The 19,474-nt window shown below is 61.5% G+C and overlaps 2 protein-coding genes across 31 annotated transcripts; one reads left to right on the top strand and one right to left on the bottom strand.

The window, feature by feature from the left end:
• Positions 1-130: 130 nt before the first annotated feature.
• Positions 131-8,743, bottom strand: LOC106729920. 30 transcript variants are annotated; one of them, XM_032468021.1, is made up of 16 exons: positions 8,635-8,743; positions 7,327-7,522; positions 7,076-7,208; positions 5,030-6,925; positions 4,798-4,957; positions 4,648-4,732; positions 4,246-4,454; positions 3,942-4,104; positions 3,704-3,855; positions 2,162-2,325; positions 1,830-2,073; positions 1,326-1,624; positions 929-1,255; positions 742-859; positions 468-607; positions 131-349 (listed from the first exon to the last, which is right to left on the bottom strand). In XM_032468021.1, exons 4-16 carry the CDS (start codon positions 5,113-5,115, stop codon positions 241-243), a joined length of 2,256 nt encoding a protein of 751 aa, XP_032323912.1. In that variant the 5' UTR covers positions 5,116-6,925; positions 7,076-7,208; positions 7,327-7,522; positions 8,635-8,743; the 3' UTR covers positions 131-240. The 30 variants fall into 30 exon arrangements, 27 of the variants coding, with proteins under 27 accessions (XP_032323912.1, XP_032323914.1, XP_032323908.1 ...); XM_032468023.1 differs by having other exon boundaries at positions 7,327-7,451; positions 8,635-8,731; XM_032468017.1 differs by having other exon boundaries at positions 8,460-8,722.
• A 1,435-nt stretch (positions 8,744-10,178) lies between these two features.
• On the top strand, positions 10,179-12,829 carry LOC116659870. Its single transcript, XM_032468041.1, has 5 exons — positions 10,179-10,428; positions 11,012-11,124; positions 11,574-11,662; positions 11,783-11,901; positions 12,747-12,829. The coding sequence occupies exons 1-5, from the start codon at positions 10,199-10,201 to the stop codon at positions 12,811-12,813; spliced, it is 618 nt and encodes a 205-aa protein (XP_032323932.1). The 5' UTR covers positions 10,179-10,198; the 3' UTR covers positions 12,814-12,829.
• The last annotated feature ends 6,645 nt before the right edge of the window (positions 12,830-19,474 follow it).

Raw genomic sequence — 19,474 nt, 5'->3', positions numbered from 1 at the left:
CCTCCCCTAGAGTCACCGCGAAGGAACGCAGGCGGTCGGGTGCGTCCTGCCCGCCCTGACGGCCTTTGAATGGAGTTTGCAAGGGAAATGAGGACCTGCCAGCGGTGGTTTCGCTTTCCAAAAGGTGACTTTATTGCCCGAGGGAGGCCATAGAGCAGGCACTGACCCTGACCCGCTTCCCCTCCCTCCGCCAGGTCTGCCCTCTGCCCTGGAGCCGGCTGGCTGCTGCATAGTCCCAAATCAGCAGAGCCAGGGAGTCCTCAGGGGTCCCTTCCGTGACACTGTGCCCCTACTCAGCCTTGGCCGTGGAAGAGATGGGGTCTCTGATCCCAGCACACTTCCAGTCTGTCTGAAGAGATGACCAGGCCTTACCCCATGGGTCCAGCCCCTCCACCTGGGCTCAGAGGAGGTTTCTGTCCACCCGGGAGAGCCTTGGCCCTCTCTCATATGACCATCCGAGCACCCACCTTCCGGGATAGGGGGCTCCCGGTGGTGCAGAGGATGGAGGCCCAGAGCCTTTCAGGCACAACCGCAGGGGCTGGCAGGCTGGGGGCCACAGCCCATGATAGGAATCGCTCATGGATCTTCTGGTTGGTCCTCCCTTTTGCTGCCCAGAGATCCCAGGTGGAGAGGGTCAAGCAGGTACCCCCTTGTCCCCCAAGGTCAGGGCCCAAGACCTTTCCTCCTCTGCCCCCAGTTGGGGCCCTGGGGACTTAGACTCTCCTCTCCCCCAGCCCTCACCTCTGCCTGGGTCATACTTGACCAGATACTCATCCAGGGCCACCCAGCCACCTCCGACACGGACCATGAGAGCACCTCGAGACACCTGCGCAGGCACAGGGGGTGGGGGTCCGGGCTTCTGGGGTGGAGGGTGTGGGGTCAGTTACCACAGCTCTGCCCTCACTCCCACCCAAGCCCATGTGCACACCTGCTTACTGAGGCTTCCTGGACCCTGAGCTGTCCTTTGGCCACCTGTGTCCTTGTCCCTGTCCACATCCGCCACACTGGCCATACTGTGTGGCTGCTGCTGGCCGCTGGGGAGCCCTGACCCCAACAGAGTAAAGAGCTCTGGTATGGGCCCACATTCCCCCAAGATGGGTCAGGGCAACTGCATCCATCCCCTGCCCTGCTCACCGGACCACTGGCCACTGTCCACAATGTTCTGCTGGGAGGCGGGCTGGTGCTGCTTGTGGCCAAGCCATTGCAGGCAGCATGGCCACCGAGCCATGAAACCCGTGTGCGTGCCAGCTCCTCGCTGTGAGAAGGCAGTGTGAGACTGGCTGGGCCTGGATCTCTCTCTGTGCCCGGGTGTGCCCACCGCTCACCTGCACGAGGTGGGGGGCTGTGCGTGGCTGCCCCTCCCCACGTCATGCCCACTGGTCCTCGTCCCTCCGGCTCCTCTCCGTGTGGCTCCCACTCCCTGTGGTGGTCTCCAGCTCAGGTCTTCCAGGAGCCCTCCCAGGGACGCCCGGGTGACTGTCCTGCTCCTGAGGTCCTCAGGCTGTCCCTGGCCAGGGTCCCTCAGAGTCAGGGCCTTCCCTGGAGCTCTGGTCCAGGGCTTCAGCCCAGCAGCCCCCAGGGCCACAGGCCACTCCTCTAGCCCCCAGCCCCGGGCCTGCACCACCTGCACAGCAGGGCGGGAGCAGAGAGGAGCCTCAGGGAGTTGGTGTAGGTGGGGGGTGTAGGGAGGCTGATGAGGTGAGCCCCCCCCATGCCCCATCCTGCCCACTACTTGACCTGCCACCCCCGGCCCCTAGACTGGTGTCCCTGCCTGAGTGGCCACTGGGCACCCAGAGCCCCTGCAGGCTGCCCTCCTTCCCCCAGAGCACCTGCAGGTCAGAGGGGCACTCAGAGTCCTGGTGCAAGGAGGGGGGCCTGAGGACCCCCGGGAGCAGTGCCATCATGACGACCCCAGCCTGGTCCAGAAGGTGGCTGTGCCGGCCACAGCCCCTGGCCACAGGCCCTGGCTTGGGCCCGTGGGGCTCTGCCTGGCTCAGCCTGGTGGGCAGCGTAAGCAGCTCCTCCGCAAAGCGTGGGGCAGCCAGCATCACCGTCCCCTCCAGGACGCGCGGCCTAGTGCAGAGGTGGGCGGCAGTGAGCAGGGGCAGGGCCGGGCAGGAGTAGGGTGGGCAGGGGGCAGGGTGCAGGGTGGCAGGCTGACCTCTCTATTGTGGAGCTGGACGCCATAGCCCGGCAGCCCTGCGGCTCCAGCAGCAGGCCCAGGTGGCAGGTGCCCCTGCCGGTGGCCCTTCCTGGTAGGGCTGGTTCCCTCCACAGCAAAGATGCTGACAGGGTCCACTCTCCCCACAGCTCCCACGGGAAAACCTGTCATCAGAGGAGCCATGTCAACTGCCTGCCTCCGAGAGGGCCAGTGCCTCTGCCCTCCTCCTGGGTGCCTGCCACGTCCTGAACCCTCCAACCCCTCCAACTAGTGCCTGAGGCTGGTCCCTCCAGAAGCAAAGGAGGCGTGGCACACACTAGCCCAGCCAGCACGGCAGGAAGGCTCTGCCGTGACCTGGCCTCAGGGCAGGTCAGTGGGGGAACACAGCCTCTGCTCAGCTGGCACCATTGTGCTGGGCACTCAGGGCTGGGGGAAGGAAACGCCTAAAGAGCCAGCAGGGGGCTCCCTATTCTGGGTTGAATTGTGTCCCCCTGAATTCACGTATTAAAGTCCTAACCCCCAAACTCCTCAGAAGGTGACCTTATTTGGAAATACAGTCACTGCAGACAGAATTGGTTAAGGCAAGGCGCATGACAGTAGGATGGGCTCTGATCAGTGTCCTTGCAGAAAGGAGAGATTAGGACACAGACAGACAGAGAAAGCTGATGTGAAGGGACAGGAAGAAGGCGTGCTGGAGTCTGCAGCAGAGAGCCTGGGCAGATTCTCACTCCTCGCCCTCAACAGGAGCCCTCCCTGCCCTGCGGAGCCTCGCCCCAGCGCCTCCAGCCTCCACAGCCGCCTGGCCTGCCTGCGGGGCTCCTTCAGGAGCCGCACGCATAGCAGTCCCGAATCCGAGAGCTAAACCTGGCAGGGGAGCTGGACTTCAGGGCAGGAGGAAAACCCTGAACCTGCCCCGTGCAAGCCCCAGCTTCTCCCAGGTTATGGGAGGAGGAGGAAGGGGAGGAAGGCAGAGCCTTGGCTCCCAGGCTGGGTCAGGAGGTGGCAGTAAACCAGAAGAGATGCCCAATCTCTACCTGAGAACTAAACTTCTTTATATTTTGCTCTAAACAGGTATTTTCTTCCCAGTAACTCCTAAGCAGGAATCATGAGCAGCACTATGGTCCTAGCTGGGAGCGCCCCTTGACAGAGGAGGTAGAAGCTGTGTCCAGACCCCTTGGTCCTCTGTGTCCCTACCCAGCACAGCTTAGAGGCTGGGTAGTGCTGTCCCTAGAGGTACTGTCCTTGGCTGGCCAGATGTACCTGGACCTCTGGCCCTGACCCCCTGGAGAGCAGGGCAGCCTCGTCATGGGGACTCGAGGTTGCTTGGGGGCTGGGAGCCAAGTCAGGAAATTGCCTCAGAAACCCCTCTGGTCAACTCTGCCGCTCAGCTGTCCACCTCCCTGACGCACCATCTTCACCCCCAAGGGAGCAGGGCTCCTCTGCACCTGCACCGCCTGCAGGTAGCCTTCTCTGTGGTCACCCTTCTCCTCCCACAGGACTCCAGGACCAGCTGTCCCCCATCCTCCCAGTCTCCTGAGGCACCTGCAAAGCTTGGGCCCAGCTGCCCTCAGGTTGCAGCCCCTCCTCACTGGCCGCCAGCTCCACCGGACCCCGTATAGCCTTCAGCCTAGTGTCCTGCTTCTGAGCCTCTGACCAGCACCCTCCCAGAAGCTCCACCTCTTTCCGGAACACAGCTGAGGAGAGACAGGAGCACCCTGAGACCACAGCTTGGTCACAGCACCCTGCCCCCTACCCCACCCAGCCCTGGCTGCCTACACACCTGGGGTCCCTGAGCCCACCTCTGAGGCCAGGCCTCGCATTTTCTCTACAGTGACCCCTGTAGGTTTCACGGGACCCGGTGGGGGGTTTGGTTCCTGAATGGACGCTGTGTCCACTACCGCCTGGCCAGGGGCCTCCGTCCAGGGTGCCAGCCAGGCACTCAGCTTGTGGGGAGAGCAGCATTGTCTCAGGCAGCCCCCACCACACCCACCCCAGCCACCCCTGCTCCATGGTCAGAGAGGACGGGGCAGGGTGGAGCCCCTCCTGCAGCCTGGGGGTGGGGAGGGCCAAGCAGGCCCAGACACCTGCTCTTGGTTCTCGAGCCCTCGATGTTCAGAGGCTGCCCCCTTTGGTTCCAGCTGGGCTGCCGGGCTTGTCAGGGGCGAGGGCTCAGAGGACCCTGTCCCCAGGTCCTGCAGCAGCTTCTGCCAGGCGCGGGCAGCGCCTTCTCCGGTCAGCCTCACCCGCTCCCGGAGCCGCTGCAGCTGTCCCCTCACCAGCAGAGCTTCGTCCTCTGCAGCCGGCGCCGGGGGGTGGGGGCTGTGGTCAGAGACGTGGGCGCCAAGAGGGACTCACACTTGGGGGCTGAGGTGGCAGCATGACTGTGCCCCAAGGCAGGGGTGGAGGGACTGGGGAGGGGCTTTTCCGGGGGTCCCCAAACGTGAGACCGAGTGCTGTCTGCCTTGCTCATTCCACTCACCACTCACCCGTGAGCAGCTCTGCCAGCCTTTGGCCAGCTTCCAGGGCCCTCTCCAGGCCTTCTGTCCGGGCCGCAGCCCCCTCGCACACACCCTGTGAACACATGCCCACTGAGCCCCGTGCCAGCCCCCGGGCCCGCCCTGGTCCCTGGGCCATACCTGCAGGCGCTGCACAGCCCCCTTGCAGCCCTCAGGCCCCAGCTGGTCCTGCCACAGCTCAGCCAGGAGCTGCTCGCCTGGGGTCAGCAGAGCCAAGAGGGCGCTATGGGCCACCTCGAAGCTCCGCGCCGCGGGGACCAGCTGCTCCAGGAGCCCCCACCTGGGAAGCAGACAGGGCAGTCAGTGGTGCGCTCCTGCACCAGCACCATCCGCCCAGCCCCTACGGCCTCACCTGGCCTCTGCCCGCTGCACCAGGCCATCCCACCTGGAGCGCCCTCTCCTCCAGCAGGCGCCGGAGGAGCTACCGGGCATGGGCATGGGGCTGGGCGAAGGGTGCTGCCACCCTTGCCCAGCCCCCAGCGCTGCCCCTTCTGGGGGCCTTCCCTTCCCCGAGCCTGCAATCCTTCCCCACCTGCTGCCCTGGAGAGGGTCTGCAGGCCTTCTCTGTGTGCCAGTGGCTCAGCCTAAGGCTCAACGGAGGACTCGCGGGTGCCAGGGGCCCACCCGGCCCTGCCCCGCACACCCTGTACCTTCTGCTCCCGCAGCTGGGCCACAGCCACCATGACGTCAGGGGCCAGGGGTCCCTGTGAGGCCTGAAGCTCCTCCATGCCTTCCAGCCAGCTGCGAGTAGTGTCCAGGGGCCCTGGGGATGCCTACAACAGGGATGCACTTCCGTCGGGGGGCTGGGGCTGTGGGGTGCTGAGCCCTGACCTTCACCCCACCCTGGGACTGCCCTGACTCACCAGGGCTGGCTGACTTCCTGGCTGGACGGGTCCCACTTCCACAGCCTCTGTCACCACCGTCTCTGTCACTTCTGTCACCTCTGTCACCTCCACGGCACGGGTCGCCAGCGGGCCCAGGAGATCCCTGGTGCGGGCTGGCCCCAGGGATCTGCCGGCAGGGAGGGGCCCACTTGGGCCCTCGGGCTGGCCCCGGCGCGCCTCCTTCCCTCCCCCAGGCAGCCCAGTCGCGAGACCGGGTTTCCCATGGCAGCTGGGGCACCACGCAGCCTGCAGGAGGGCAGGATACGGAGGGCGTTCTGCTGTGGCAGGACAGGGGGACTCACGGCAGGGTGGTGGAGCCCCGACTCACCCGGCCCCTCACACACTGCTGCACACGAGCTGGGGCTGGGGTCCCCTGTGGACTTACCGCCGAGCGTCACTCCTAGTGGCTCCTGCCCTTAAGAGTCTGCATGGTCGAGGCAGCCACTGCCGCCTCTGCCACGTGTGCCTGCCCCAGCCCTCCCTCTCCACACAGCTTGGCCAACCACAGCCCAAGGCCCAGCGAGCGGCCCAGCCGCCAGCCCAGCACTCTTCTCTTAGCCTGGTCTCCCACCCGCCACCTGTTTCCTGGGAAACGGGTCCCCGGCCTCAGCCATGAGGGTGGGGGAGGGGCTGGGGAAGGGGCTGCAGTGCTGGAGCCTCCCCCCTCCCCCCAAGTCCCCTGCACAGCGGACAGAGGCCGGGGCCTCTCACTACCCACCCAGGCCCTGTCCAGCCTCCCTGCACTGCTGTGGGGCCGGGGATGGGGGATCGGGGGAAATAGGGCATGGAGCACACTCTTCAGGGAGCCCCTCTGGCTGGATCAGTGAGCCAGAGGCTGCAGAACCATCCCTGGGTTCCACCGTCTCCTCCTCTGCAGCCTCAGGCAGGCCCCGAGACTCCTGGGCTGCATCTTCCCCAACTTCCACGTGGCCTTCACAGGCCACCCCTCCTCCCCCAGCCAGCCCCCACTCAGGGCCTGGACCCCCCACCAAGGCTTCCCCACATCCCACACTGGCTGGCTCTTGCTTTTGGGAACCACAGACCTTGGCCACACCCGGCCTGGACTTAGCTACCCCTGCCTCCAGCCTGGAAGCTCTTTTCACAGGCCTGCTGGACGAGGGGGTGACTCCCTACAGCGGGGCTCCCGGACTCCTGCTGGCTCACGGTTCCCTAACGTGCTTTGTGGTGGGGTGGTCAGGCAGGCACGTGTGTGGGCCGGTTCCTTCATTCCTTCACTCACCTACTCATTCCTTCACCCGACGCTGGCTTCTACCAAGGAGTAGGCTGTGTCCGGCAGGCAAGCCAGGGACTTTCCCATGTCCACGCCATACTGGGCCCCGGGCCCTCCCAGGAGCTGGCCCTGCCTGGGGAGGGGGTGCCAGAGGTCAGGTCTGCAAGGGAGGGGATCCTAGCCTTTTGGGGGAGCCTGGGGGATTGGCCTGATACCCTCAGCTGTCTGCAGGTAGTACCCTGGGAGGCCCGGGGCCCTCCTGCCCCAGCCTGTGACCACTCACCTGCCCAGACTTGTCTTTTCCACGGGGTTTGTGCTGCTGTTGCCCTGGGAACTTTCCATCAGAAAGTGTTGGGTGGGGTGGGCGGACAGGCCGGGGCAGGCTGGCGGACGCTTCTGCGCACCAGGCGTCTCTGCTGGGAGGGGCTCACTGTCCCACACTCCAGCACAGCCCACCCTGCCCTTCCTGCTCCGGTCTCAGCCCCCACCCCCAGGCCTGCCCCACCCAGCACACAGACCCCCCCTCTTGCCCACCAGCTGCCAGGGTGTCCTCACAGGGCCCCCTCCGGCCCCTTCTCCTCACTCTTCTCCAAGCCTCCCATGGGGAGGGGGCAAGTAGGTGCTCCAGCCCCTGACACCTGGTCCATGCGTGCATCCTTCTGTCCAAGGCAGGACAGGGCTGGGTCAGACTTCCGTTCGAGGCGCCACAGGACTGGCCGAGGACCTGTGACTGAGAAGTGGGAGACCAGAGGCCTGGGAGGTCCTGGGAGCAGGTTTGGGGAAACCTCCAACCTTTCTCATCAGGCACCTGGGACCCAGGTCCTGGGCTGAGCCCAGCTCCTCCTCGACGAGGACAGTAACACTGCCCAGCAGCCCCATGGACAATCTCACTCATTTTGGCAGCTTGGGCCCCCTGTGTGGCCCTCTGTCCACACTGGGGCCCCCATAGCATAACTGAGCAATGTGGACCGGCAGGCCCTGAGCCCGGTGGCCCCACCCACACTCCCGCTCACTCACACGGCAGACAGAGGTTTGCTAGCGCCCACAGCTGTGTGTGCTGTCTGTCCCAGGGCCCCTTCTCTGTGCTGCCCCTGGGCCTTTGCACAAGCTGGGGCCTAGTCCCACCCGACCTGGGCTAAGGACAGCCCAGCCCTGCCTGCGCCAGCTCCTACCCCTCAGTGAGTGGTGGTCCAGGACAGGCAGGGAGAGGGGTATGTGGCCACACCCAGGCTGTACTCTCTGTGGCCAAGGCTGAGCCGGAGAGAAAGGACCACCTGAGCCAGGCTGGGGCTTCTGCCAAGGGGGCACACATTACATCCCCCTTGGACAGAAGCAGCCATGATGCCTGCCGCCCCATGGCCTGTGCCTCACTGCGCATTCCTCTGACCTGCTGTCATGTAGGGAAGTGCCCCTCCCGTGGGCAGCACCGCAGAGCTGACCACCTCAGCACGTGGCTTGGGGGTTGCCTGGGCACTGAATGGCTCCCAGAATCTCTTTGCTGGCCTTGGGCCTTGCTGCTGGTCACCCCCTGGAGGGCTGTGTCTGACTTTCCCCACCTGCCCCCGCCCTTGACCCAGCCTCTCACTACGTGAAACAAACACAGGGCGGCGGGGCAGGGTGGGGTGGGAGGTACGGCGCTCTGCTCCTTGCCTGGCCGAGCTTCTCACCAGTTTCCTGGGGGAGGGGAGAGGCCTCCACGCCTCCCGCCCTACTTGGACTCAGGCCACACCTTGCAAAGCCTGTTCCTTGTACCAGTTTCTCATCCACTGACTTTGTTCTGATTGCTGGTGACAGAAGACTCGAGAAGGTGGTTTAAGGCAGAAAAGGGGGTTTGCAGCTCACAGGTATGAGAAGACCGGGGCAGTGCGCCTTCAGGAACAGCTCCATCCAGGGATCAAACCTTCACACGGCTTACTTTCCTTCCTCTCGGCATTACTTTCTGCCATTTGGCTACATCCTCAGGCCACATGTGGCACAGCTGTCAGCCTAGGCTCACGTCATCAGAGCAGGAAAGAGGGACGCGCTTGCCTCTCTCCCAGAAGTTCTGGAAAAGTCACATTGGCTTTCATTGACTGTCATTGGCTGACCAGCTGTTGTGGGTTGACTTGTGCCCACAGAAAAGATATGTTGAAATCCTAACCCCAGTACCCGTGAGTCTGACTTTATTTGGACTTTTGCAGATGATGCGATCAAGCTAGGGTGAGGTCAGTAGGCTGGGCCGTAAGCCAACAACTGGAGCCCTCCGAGAGCCATGTGAGCACGCTGTGTAGGGGCAAATGCCCAGGGATGACGGTGGCAGAGACTGGAGTGATGCGTCTGCAGGCCGAGGAGCACCAGGGGCTGGCAGCCAATGCCAGAAGCTGGAAGAGGCAGGAAGGGTTCAGAGAGGGAGGCCCTACCAACACCTCGATTCAGACATCTGGCCTCCAGAACTGAGAGCAAACACATTCCTGTTGTTTTAAGCTGCCCAGTTTGTGGTCCCTTGTTACGGCAGCCCCAGGGGACTGGCACACCGCACCTCCGTGAACCGTCACCCTGCTCATCCCTGGAGCTGGGGATGCAGACAGTACCCTGATGCCCTGGCCGGAAGCAGGGGCAGTTTCCAGAGGAGGGCAGGAGTGGCACGCACCAACCAGGGAAGGGAGGAAAGGTGCTGGTGGACTGGGGGGCCGACCGTGGGAAGCTGACCTGGGCCTGCTGGGGCTGGGATCCAGGGGAGCTGGGCAATCACCTCGAGGGCTGGTCCCCTGGGAAGAGGTGACTGCGTCTCGAGTCGGGGCTGGGGCTCAAGGGCACAAACCTAGGGCCCAAGGCCAGCGCCGTCACACCTGCACACCTGTGTTCGTGGCCGAGGTCCTACCAGTCAGATGCCTAAAGCTACAGAATCTAAGAGCTTCCTGTGGCTTCAGAGTGCGAGGCAGCACCAGAGGGAGCCCTGAGTCCACCCCGAGCACGTCTGACGTCCAACAGATGGGCCGCTGACGCTGCGGCTGCCCAGCCCCTCCTCAGCCACTGGGCGGTGGGGCTCCTTGTCACCCTGGGTGAGGACCTAAGTCTTCAGCAGGCTCTTAGAGGCCGACAGCCCTTCTGTGTCCCTCTCTTTGCCACGCGCCCTGAGCGCCACCCCTCCATTCCTGTGTGGCATTCGCACACCTGCCGTTCCTCGTGTCTGCAGTGCCTCCCTGCTCACCTCTGTTGGGCTCTCTCCAGCCCTGGACAGGGAGGCGTCCAGATGGATCAAGCAGAAGTGTCACTCGGTCCCACCACCACGGCGTCCTCGTGGTAGAGGACCAGTGCAGTGCTCTGTGTGCGGCAGTGCCCGGGGTCCCGAGGGTCAGATGGGGACGGGGCGGGAGGGTAGACCGCCTGCGTGCGACACAGGTGCGCTGTTCTTCACCTCGAGACAATGGAAACTGCACGCAGCCTGGAAAAGAATGCACTCCTGGGTCCCAGAGGTCCCCTCCGTAAGATAAGTTCAAACCAAGGAGCCCAATGCATGGCAAAGCAGACACCACAACAGTCACCTTCAGTAGCGCAGCAGCCGGCAGCCCGGAGGTGGGGGAGCCACCGCCGGGACGCACAGCCAAGGGGAGCTCAGCGCTCCCACCCCGAGGCTGGGCGCTGTTCTGCGGCCAGGTGTGGGTCTCGACGCACACCCTCTCTCCACCCCTCCAGCTCGGTCACGTGGGTCTGGGGGCCGGGCTCTCCGCACGGCCCTCCTGGGAGTCGGGTCTTCCACCCTCACTTCAGGCTCTGAAGGGCCAGAGGCCCTGGCTCCAGGGGGAGTCTGCTTGCAGACAGTCGGGGTTCCACCACGCTGACAGCTACCAGACGCCCCTGGTCTTCTGGGCTCCACACAGACCAGCAGGCAAGGAAAGGAGTTACCACTGTGTTGGGAGCAGCTGGGCCTGAGGACCATCTCAGGGAGGCTGGGCTGAGGAGCGCACCTGCAGCTTAGAGGGCCCTCAGGGTGACCGGTGCTCTGGGCCCGTCCGTGGCAAGCACAGCCCCCACACAAGCAGGCACGGGTGGCAGCCAGGGGCTCAGAGTCCTCAGAGGTCTGGTCCCCCGCCCGGCAGGCCCCCAGGCCAGTGGTAAGCAGATGGGAATGCGGGACGGAGGGGAAGATAAGGGTCAGTTAGGGTGTCGCAGTCAAATGTGGCCTCAGGGCTGTGGCTCGCCTCTAACCCTGCTCTTGTGAGTTCTGGTTTTTTCTCAGAAATCACACCAGCCACAGTTGTGAGTGGGCAAGGGGTGAACTGAACACGGGAGGCAAGGAGATGAGCCAAGTTTCCGCCAAACCCCCGGCTCCTCCGCTCGCACGTGGGCACGGTGAGCACCCTCGCACCTGCTGTCGGAGCTCGGCCCTTGGGCTCCCGAGCCTGCTCGGCCTGTGAGACCAGACCAGAGTGCCTGTAAACTGCAGTCCCCTGGGCAGCCCTCCGTCAGTGACTGCTCAGGGCAAGGGCCATCCTCCGGCCCCCAGCCCCTGGTGGAGACCCTGGGGGTGGCCTCGCTGCCTCCTGAGTTCCCTGCAGGATGGGTCTGTTGCCCCAGAATTCACAGGACAGGCCCCTCCGGCCCCTCTTCCCCACCCCCACTGCCTTTTCTGACAAATCGCTTTCACCCAGATCCCTGCCTTGGGCTCCGTTCCCAGGAGCCAGCCCAGGGCAGGGTTTCCTCCCCGTGGGACACGCGCACCACAGCCAGACGCGGTTCTCGGGGAGGAAGCGGCCCTCGTTTCACAGCACTTTGCTTGAAGTCTTTCTCCCTTGCTGCAGACGCTCTGTCACTTCTGCCACCGTATCCCCAGACGTCACCAAAGTGCCAGGCTGAATCAGTGTGTCCAATCAGGCGTGGAGACCCTTGGGTAAAGTGAGCTGAACCCGCTTCCACTGGGGGCCCAAGGGCAGGTGCTCGTCTGGAGCGTCGCTCACGTGTCGCTGCTTGGTGCCTAGCCCCTTCCCCTGACTGTCCCCCACCCCCACAGCGGATGAGGGAGCCCACCAGCTCCAGTCTCCCCTGCCTGGATGTCACCTTCTGCATGTGGTTTGGGCCTGGACTGTCAGCTTCTCTGCCGGACCCTGGGCCTGGAGGACCTGGTCCCAGGTGAGCAAAGGCACATGGCTGGTGGCACTGTGGCCACCACGGAGGGTCCACTGCCGTCCCTGGCTCTCACCTCTGGGGCCACCTCTGGTCTCCACCTCCCCAGGCTCCTTCCCCAGCCCCTACAATTCAGTAGGCCCCCCCATTGTCCTCCCAACAAATTGTCTTTTTGCTTAGGGCCCCCAGCTGCTTCCAGAGCAGTGTGGCCTTGGGGCAGACACAGGGTGCAGGGCGGTGGGGCCCCTCACTCCTTGGGGGCGGCCACCTGCTCCCAGGCCCCAGGACAAATCTGCTGGTTAGGCTCGTGCTAAGCACCAGGGCTCCCAGTGATGAGGAATTACATCTCCCCTTCTTTTGAGTGGAAGCTAATTAAGAAATGAGACCCAGGCACAGAGGTCGAGATCAAAACACCACCGAGCTGAGGCCGTGGTTTCAGTCGGCTCCCATCACTGCCCTGAGGCCCTGCCCCGCCTCCCCCACCGTGCTTCATGCGAAGGACTCATCTTTGTCCAGAGGGCTCCCAGGATCTGCCTTCCCTCAGGTCAGGGAGGTGGGAGTGCTGGGTGAGCAGAGGGGAGACCTTGCCCCAGAGGGCTGAGTGATGGCTGGATGGGGGATTCCAAGACTGTGGGCCAGGGAGTGGTGACAGCCTCCAAAGAAACTCACCCAGATCATGTCTCCTAGGTCTGGCCACTAACTAATAGAACAGTGGTTTATATACAGTAGGGAGTTTATCCTCTCCCTGAAATGAGCCCATGGGGGGCCGTCTGAGACTGGCACACTGCTCCTCAAAGTTACCTGTGACCCAGGCTCCATCTGTGTTTCTCATCTGTCATTCTTGGCTGCAGCTTCAATCCTCGTGATCAGAAGAAGGCTGCCGGGGCTCCAGCTGTCACATCTACACACCAAAAGTGAAGAAGAGGAAGGCCAAGGGGCAAAAGGCAATCTCCTTCCAGCTGTGTCTCTCCCAGGGTGTGAAATGGAATAACCCTATGAGGGCCCACATGGCAGTGTTGAGCAAAATCACAAGTGATCTGGCTGTGGTCGTAGCTGATTCTGGGGATTTCCCTGCAGGTGCACCTGCGCATTTAAGCAAAGCCTTTATTTGGGGTTACTCAGTGCCACCTGGCTGGTGAGGGCAGGAGATCTGAGATGCTTCAGACATCAATGGGGGCTGATTGAGAACCACAGTTTGTCCACAGCACCAAACACCAGGCAGTTGTGGAAAGGCCGGGAGACTCGGCAAGCTGTGGAGAGACCTCCACCTGTGGTCCCTGAGAAGAGAGCCGAGGCCCAGCAGCCTGACCACTGCGCTTCTTATGAAGGACAGAGGGCGTTTTCACTCCGGGGGCCGTCACAACACGTGGCCACAAACCTGGAGCCTAAGACGACCAAAATCTGTCCTCTCACAGATCCGAGGGCCAGAAGTCCAAAGTCAGGGCGTCCTCCAGGAGGCTCTGGTGGAGGTGCCTCCTGCCGCTTCCAGCTCAGGGGGCTCCCAGCGCCCCTGGGTCGTGGCCGCGTCCCTCTGTCTCCGCCTCCATCTTCAGTCTTCACGTGGCCTCTCCTCTGCTCACCTCTGTGGGTTTCTTAAGTGACACCTGTCTTTAGATTTAATGCCCACCAGATCATCCAGGATGGCCTCATCTCCAGACCCTTAATCGATTTACGCTGCAAAGACGCTTCTCCCAAATGAGGCCACGGCCGCAGGCAGCAGGGATTAGGATGGAGCACGACACTGTAGGGCCGCCACTCAGCCCACTAGCCGGAGGAAGGACGTGTTTGTGTTGTTTGCGTTTGCACTGGAAAAGCGCAAAAGGGGCCCTGAATGTGCTCTTTGCTCGGGAGGACCCCCAGGTCTGCGGAGGGGAAGGGGAGCGTGGCATGGAGCCAGCAGGCAGGAGCCACGGAGCAGCAACTCTGCCGTGTGAGGGCCCTGCTCAACCCCGCGCGAGCTTGCGTGTCCCGAGCCTCCAGGAACTGGTCCTCAGGAGGGGCATGAGGGGCCCCTAGCCCTGGCGGAGGGGACAGTCCTGGATCTGCCTAGGTACTGGAAGGAGAGGAGAGTCTCCTGGCCCTGGGCTCTGTCTGCGGTGTTCCAGAAGTTTTCTTGGAGACGCCCGATTAAGCCCCCAACAGTCTCCGGTCACTGTCCAAGGCCACCACTTCTGGTGCAGCTGCAATGCTGAAGGATTGAAGGGGGTTTTCACCCTCGGCTCAGGCCAGTGGCAGGGGCGCCGATGTCATTAGACCCACTCTGGGACGGGAGTCATGACCCATCTGGCGCACGAGCCCACTGGGCCCACCACCTGAAGGGTCACCCACAGGTGACAATGGGCCGAATTGTGTCTCCCCCAAATGTGTTGAAGTCCTAACCCCCAGACCTCAGAGTGTGACCTTATTTGAAATAATGTTGCAGACGTCGTTTATTAAGTTGAGTACGGAGTAGGGAGTGCCCTAACCCAAGGGGACCAGCATCCTTACGAGGAATTAGAGACGCACGGGGAAAACCCACGACAACCGAGGCGGAGGACGGGGCTGGCAGCTGCGGGACTAGGGGCGCCAAGGGCGGTGTCCCTGTTGGAGGCTGTCGGGGGATGCCCAGTTGCTGGTACTGGTTCCAGCAGCCCCAGGACGTTAATGCACCACCCGATCTCACCAGCCTCCCCTGCCCGGTGACCCCAGGAAGCGCTCAGGTCCGGGAACTAGTGTTTGCTCAGGCCAGCACCTAACCATCGCCCAGCGTGGGCCTCTTCCCTCCTCCCTGGGCCCTCTGGATGGTAGGCAGAGGACGTGGAGGGCGTCCTTGTGCTGCCCTCCCTCGGGGCTCCCCCGCACCCCTGAAATCAAGGGGCCCAGGCCTGGGGCAGAAGCAGGGCTGCTGCAGCTGGTCCTGGGTTCTCACCCCATCAAGTGAGGCTCTGGGGACTGCCTGCCTACCTTGGTTTGGGGGTCTTCTGGCTGACAAGCCAGCCACAGGGAGCCTGGGGGGCCTCCAGCACAGGCGGAGGGGAGGGCAGACTGGCCAGGCTGCAGGGGTGACTTTCCCTGCCTTCTCCACCCACCAAGCCCGCTGAGAACCGGCTCTGGGCCCTTCCAGTTGCCTTCATCCCCCATCACTCGCCCCTCAGGGCAGGGGCTGCTCACATCCTTAAGCAACTTCGCCTGCCCCAAGGGGCTGCTGACCCCTCCCCCAAAATCAACCCCGGAGAAACTCCCGAAAGAAGAAGGGAAGGGTGGTTTCCAGGAACCACCAACTGAGAACCCCAGAAGCCGCTGGAGAGGTGGCGGGTGGCTGCAGCCTGGGCAGGGAGCGGTCTCTGCCCTCACTGCGCCCTGACCCCTCCACTGCCCCGACAGCGGCCCCCACGGCAGTCAGCGACAGACCAGAGTCCTGACCCCACACACCCGCCCCTGGGGGGCCGACGCTGCACAGGCCTGGGCTGACCAGCTGCCCCTGGGCCTCCAGACCTGAGGGCCACCTGCCCAAGTGTGCTTCTCCCAGAGTGCCCCCGCAAGGGGTAAGCGTGGGGTCCACGGGGCCTGGTCCGCCCTCCCCTTGCCACTGAAACTCCCCAGGATGGGCGAGGTCAGCGCCGCGGCAGGGTGGAGAGCCCTCACCTCTCCCTGTGACACTGGAGATGGAGCTCCGTGGTCTCTCCACACGCACCTCCTGCTGCCCCGGCCCCAGCGCTGGGGTTTTGTGCCACGGCCACTGCCAGGCATCGCTCTGGCCTCTGCCTCGCGGCTGCGCCGGCCGCTCCGGCCCCACCTCCTGGATTCCACCCGCCCTGCTGTCCGTGCACAACACTTGCCTTTGGTTCTTCTCCCAAAACGAACCTGCTTCTTGCCTCTGTTGCTGGTCGCGGCCCTTGTTCTCCCCCAGGTGTGCTTACTTTAGCTGGCCGGCCTTCGGTGTTGGTGACTCTGCCTTAGGCTCTGTGCCGCTGGCTGGTAAACCGGTGCAGCCACTGTGGAAACAGTACAGAGGGTCCTCAAAAACCTGAAAACAGACTTACCATGTGACCCGGCAGTTCCACTCCTGGGTATATATCTGAAGAAAACAAAACCACTAATTCAAAAAGATACCAGCACCCTAATGTTCAGAACAGCATTATCTACAATTGCCAAGACACGGACGCAACCCAGGTTACTGGCAAACGATGTCATTGTTTACGTGACAAAAAGGCAACAGACCCTTAGGCACAAATGCATCTCCTAAGACACAGAGATGGACAGCCGAGCGCCCTGGGCCTGGCTTCAGAGAGGAGGGCAGCCCAGCTTGTGGGGTGGAGGAGGCAGGCCTGGCCTCTGCAGGGCAGCCTCCGTTTCCAGGCCAGCATCCCAGGCCCCCAGATCCTCCCCCACTGCCCTTCAGCGGGTGGCAGTTTGGAAGTCCAAGGGGTCCTGAGTCAGACGCCCCATCGCAGAGGGGAGCCCGGTGGACCTGACCCTGCCTGAGGTTCAACCCCTCCCTGCCCCGTCCTGGCTCCATAAACCCACACTGCGGTTTGCAGGGGGCAAATCCAGGGCAATGGCCCAGAACTCAACCTGTCGTACAGTGGTCCTGTCCCCACACGTGTTCATGGCTCCCGTCTGTGTGCTGCTCGGGGGCAGGGGCTTAGAGACGCAAGGGAGCTGATTATTTGAAGCTACTGCTACCTGTGCATAACAAGGTGTTGTGACTGTCTCTCCGTCCAAGAGCCCTTGTCTTTGGTGAGTGCGTGCTGACGGTGGGTGTGGGGAAGGCGGGGGTCCAGGGCCCATAGGTGGCCACGAGTTCCTAATTGTTGAAGCTGCTTTGGATAAATGAGACTTCTTTATTCTGTCCTGTCTACTTCAGTATGTGTTCAAATTCTCCACTATAATGCTTTAAAAAAAATAAAACTAACGGGTTTCTCATTGGTCTAATTCCAGTCAGATCCACAGGCCAGCACCCGGCCCTGGAACATCTTCTAGACAAACTTGGAAGATCTGATCCACATTGCTTTGCAGAGTCCGTCTGCTTTTCTTGGCTTATTCGTGATGACTTCAGTCTAGTCGAGGACCTTTAGTCTCTTCCTTGGGCCATGTTGTTACTCGAAAGGATTAACTAGATGCCTGCTTAATCCATGAGGGATTAACCATGGGTGTGTGGCACTATCCTTGACTTAATCCTTGATTTAAGGCTGAGAAGAAACAGGCAGGTGCCTGTCACTCAAAGTGTCCCTGTTCAGGGCCGAGGGACGGGTGTCTCTTCTCTGAAGCTACAGTCTCCTCCCTCTTCATCCTACTTGCAAACCAACCCACTCTCGTCTAAGCGTCTCTCTCCCTCAAAATGTAATTCACATATCATAGGATTCACTCCCTTAAAGTGTACAATTGAATGTTTGTTTGGGTTTTTTTGAGCATATCACAAGGTTGAGCAACGATCACCACCATCTAATTCCACACTATTTTCATCATTCCCAAAAGAAACCCCATACCTTTCAACAGTCGCTCTCCAGCCCCTGGACACCGCGGACCCACTTCCTGTCCCTGTGGTTCGCCTGCTTCATGTTTATTATCAAGTTACACATTTATGTGCGCTGTGAATGGCGACGTAGATGTGTAAGTACTGCTTTACGTAGCTGCATTTTCAGTCAGTTAGGAAGAAACAGCCATTACAAACAAAAACTGCGTTTACAGTGCCTCCCGTACGCACCTGTGCGCCCGCCCGTACTGGTGCTGTGGACTCCTTCGGCGGCCGTGAGGCTGAAGGACCGCCTTTGGCGCTTCTCACTCCTACAGAGTCTTCTAGTTCCTGTTTGTCCACGAGCATCCTGACCGCTTTCCGCTTTTGGAGGGCGTCTTTGCTAGGACAGGGTCCCTGCGCTACGCTTTCACACCTTCCAGCTTTCGACCGCGTCGTCCCACTGCCCTCTGGGCCGCGTCTTTTCTGATGAGAGACTGGGTGTTAGGCTGATTGAGAAGTTCGTGTATGTGATGAGTACCTTGTTTTGCTGCTTTCAAGGTTCTCTGTGTTTGGCCTTCAGCAGCTGAATTTATGTGTAAGCAGGTGCGGATCTCTTCAAATTTGCCCGCTTGGAGATCATCGAGCCTCTTGGTGTGCAGATTCATGTTTTTCTTGAAATCTGGCACATTTTGGCCTTTACTTCTTCAAATAGTCTTCCTGCCTCTTCGCCTGCCCCCTCTCCTGGGACTCCTGTGATGAGGGTTTGGGTCACTCAGCCGTGCCTGACAGGTCTCTGAAGTGCTGTTCACTGTCTCTCTTTTTCTCTCTGCTTCTCAGACTAGACCACCTGTGCTGACCTACCTTCAAGTTCACTGGTGCTTCTGCTGAGCCCCTTGAGTGAACTTTTTATTTCCATGGTTGTACTTTTCAACTCCGTAATTTCTACTTGATTCCTTAACTTTTTCTTTGTGTTACAATATGCGTAATATAAAATTTACCACTTTTACCGTTTTTAAATGCCAAGCTCAGTGGCACATTCGCAGTGTTGTGCAGCCGTTGCCACCATCCATCTCCAGAATTTTTTGTATCGTCCTATGCAGAAACTCTGTCCGCATCAGACAGTCAGTCCTCATGCCCTGTCCTGCGGCCCCTGGTAAGCACCGTTCCACGTTGCGCCTCCAGGACTTTAACTACCCCAGGAACCTCGCGTGGGTGGACTCAGGCAGGGCTTGTCCCCCTGTGTCTGGCTTATTCCGCACAGCAAAATGACCGGAAGGCTCAGCTATGTTGTAGCGTATATCAGAACTCCATTCTTTTCAAAAGCTGACCAGCATTCCCACGTGTGTCTATACCACGTTGTTTTCCCTGCCATTGGTTTATGGAGACCGGTGTCGCTTCCTGGCCCCTTTCGGAAGCTTGCTCTCACTCACGTCACACGGCAGACGTTGCTGGAAGCTCTGCTCTGCCACCTGCACTTCAGGACCCGTAGCGTTGCTGCCGGCCCGGCTTCACAGAAGAGAACTGCGGAAGGCCTCACGCTGGGAGCTAAGTGCTCTGGTGTGAGGATGTCCCCCGACCCTTCCTCTCATACCTCACTGGCCAACTCGGGTCCCCCGGTCCCACCTGACCACAAGGCGGGGGCAGTGCCGTCAGCCACGCACTGGATGGGGCGGAGTGGGGACAGCTCTAGGGGCCGCACGGTCACCTCACTCAGAACCATCGCGCAGACCCCACCTGCCGTAGCTTTAGTTGTGCAGCCTTGTGCTCGTCCTACGTGATGAGCAGCACCATCTGCCGTGAGGACTGGTTCCTGCATAAGCGACCTGGCGTCGCGCTGTGAAACGACACTGTGACTTCTGCCAGATGGAAACCACTCACCTTGTTCCACGTGGACAGCTGCTTGGAGGGTCTTCCGGACCCTAGAAGTTGCCTCGCCCACAGAACACCTACAAGGTGACATTTCTGCCGTTAAACACCTCAGGGCTACCAGGACCTAACGTCACAGAATGCGTGTATCTGTTCTCTCTTCAGCAACATTTATACAGGAACATTTTAGAGTTACATCCCCTCAAGGCAAGCACATCAGTAAGGGAACTTTAAAGAACATGCGAGGAAGCTCTTGGGCCCGACCCCAGGCCCGGT

The sequence above is a fragment of the Camelus ferus genome, chromosome 25, assembly GCF_009834535.1.
Source record: "Camelus ferus isolate YT-003-E chromosome 25, BCGSAC_Cfer_1.0, whole genome shotgun sequence".
NCBI lineage: Eukaryota > Metazoa > Chordata > Mammalia > Artiodactyla > Camelidae > Camelus > Camelus ferus.
Note: the sequence above shows the minus strand (reverse complement) of the source record. Positions and strands in the feature narration are given on the sequence as shown.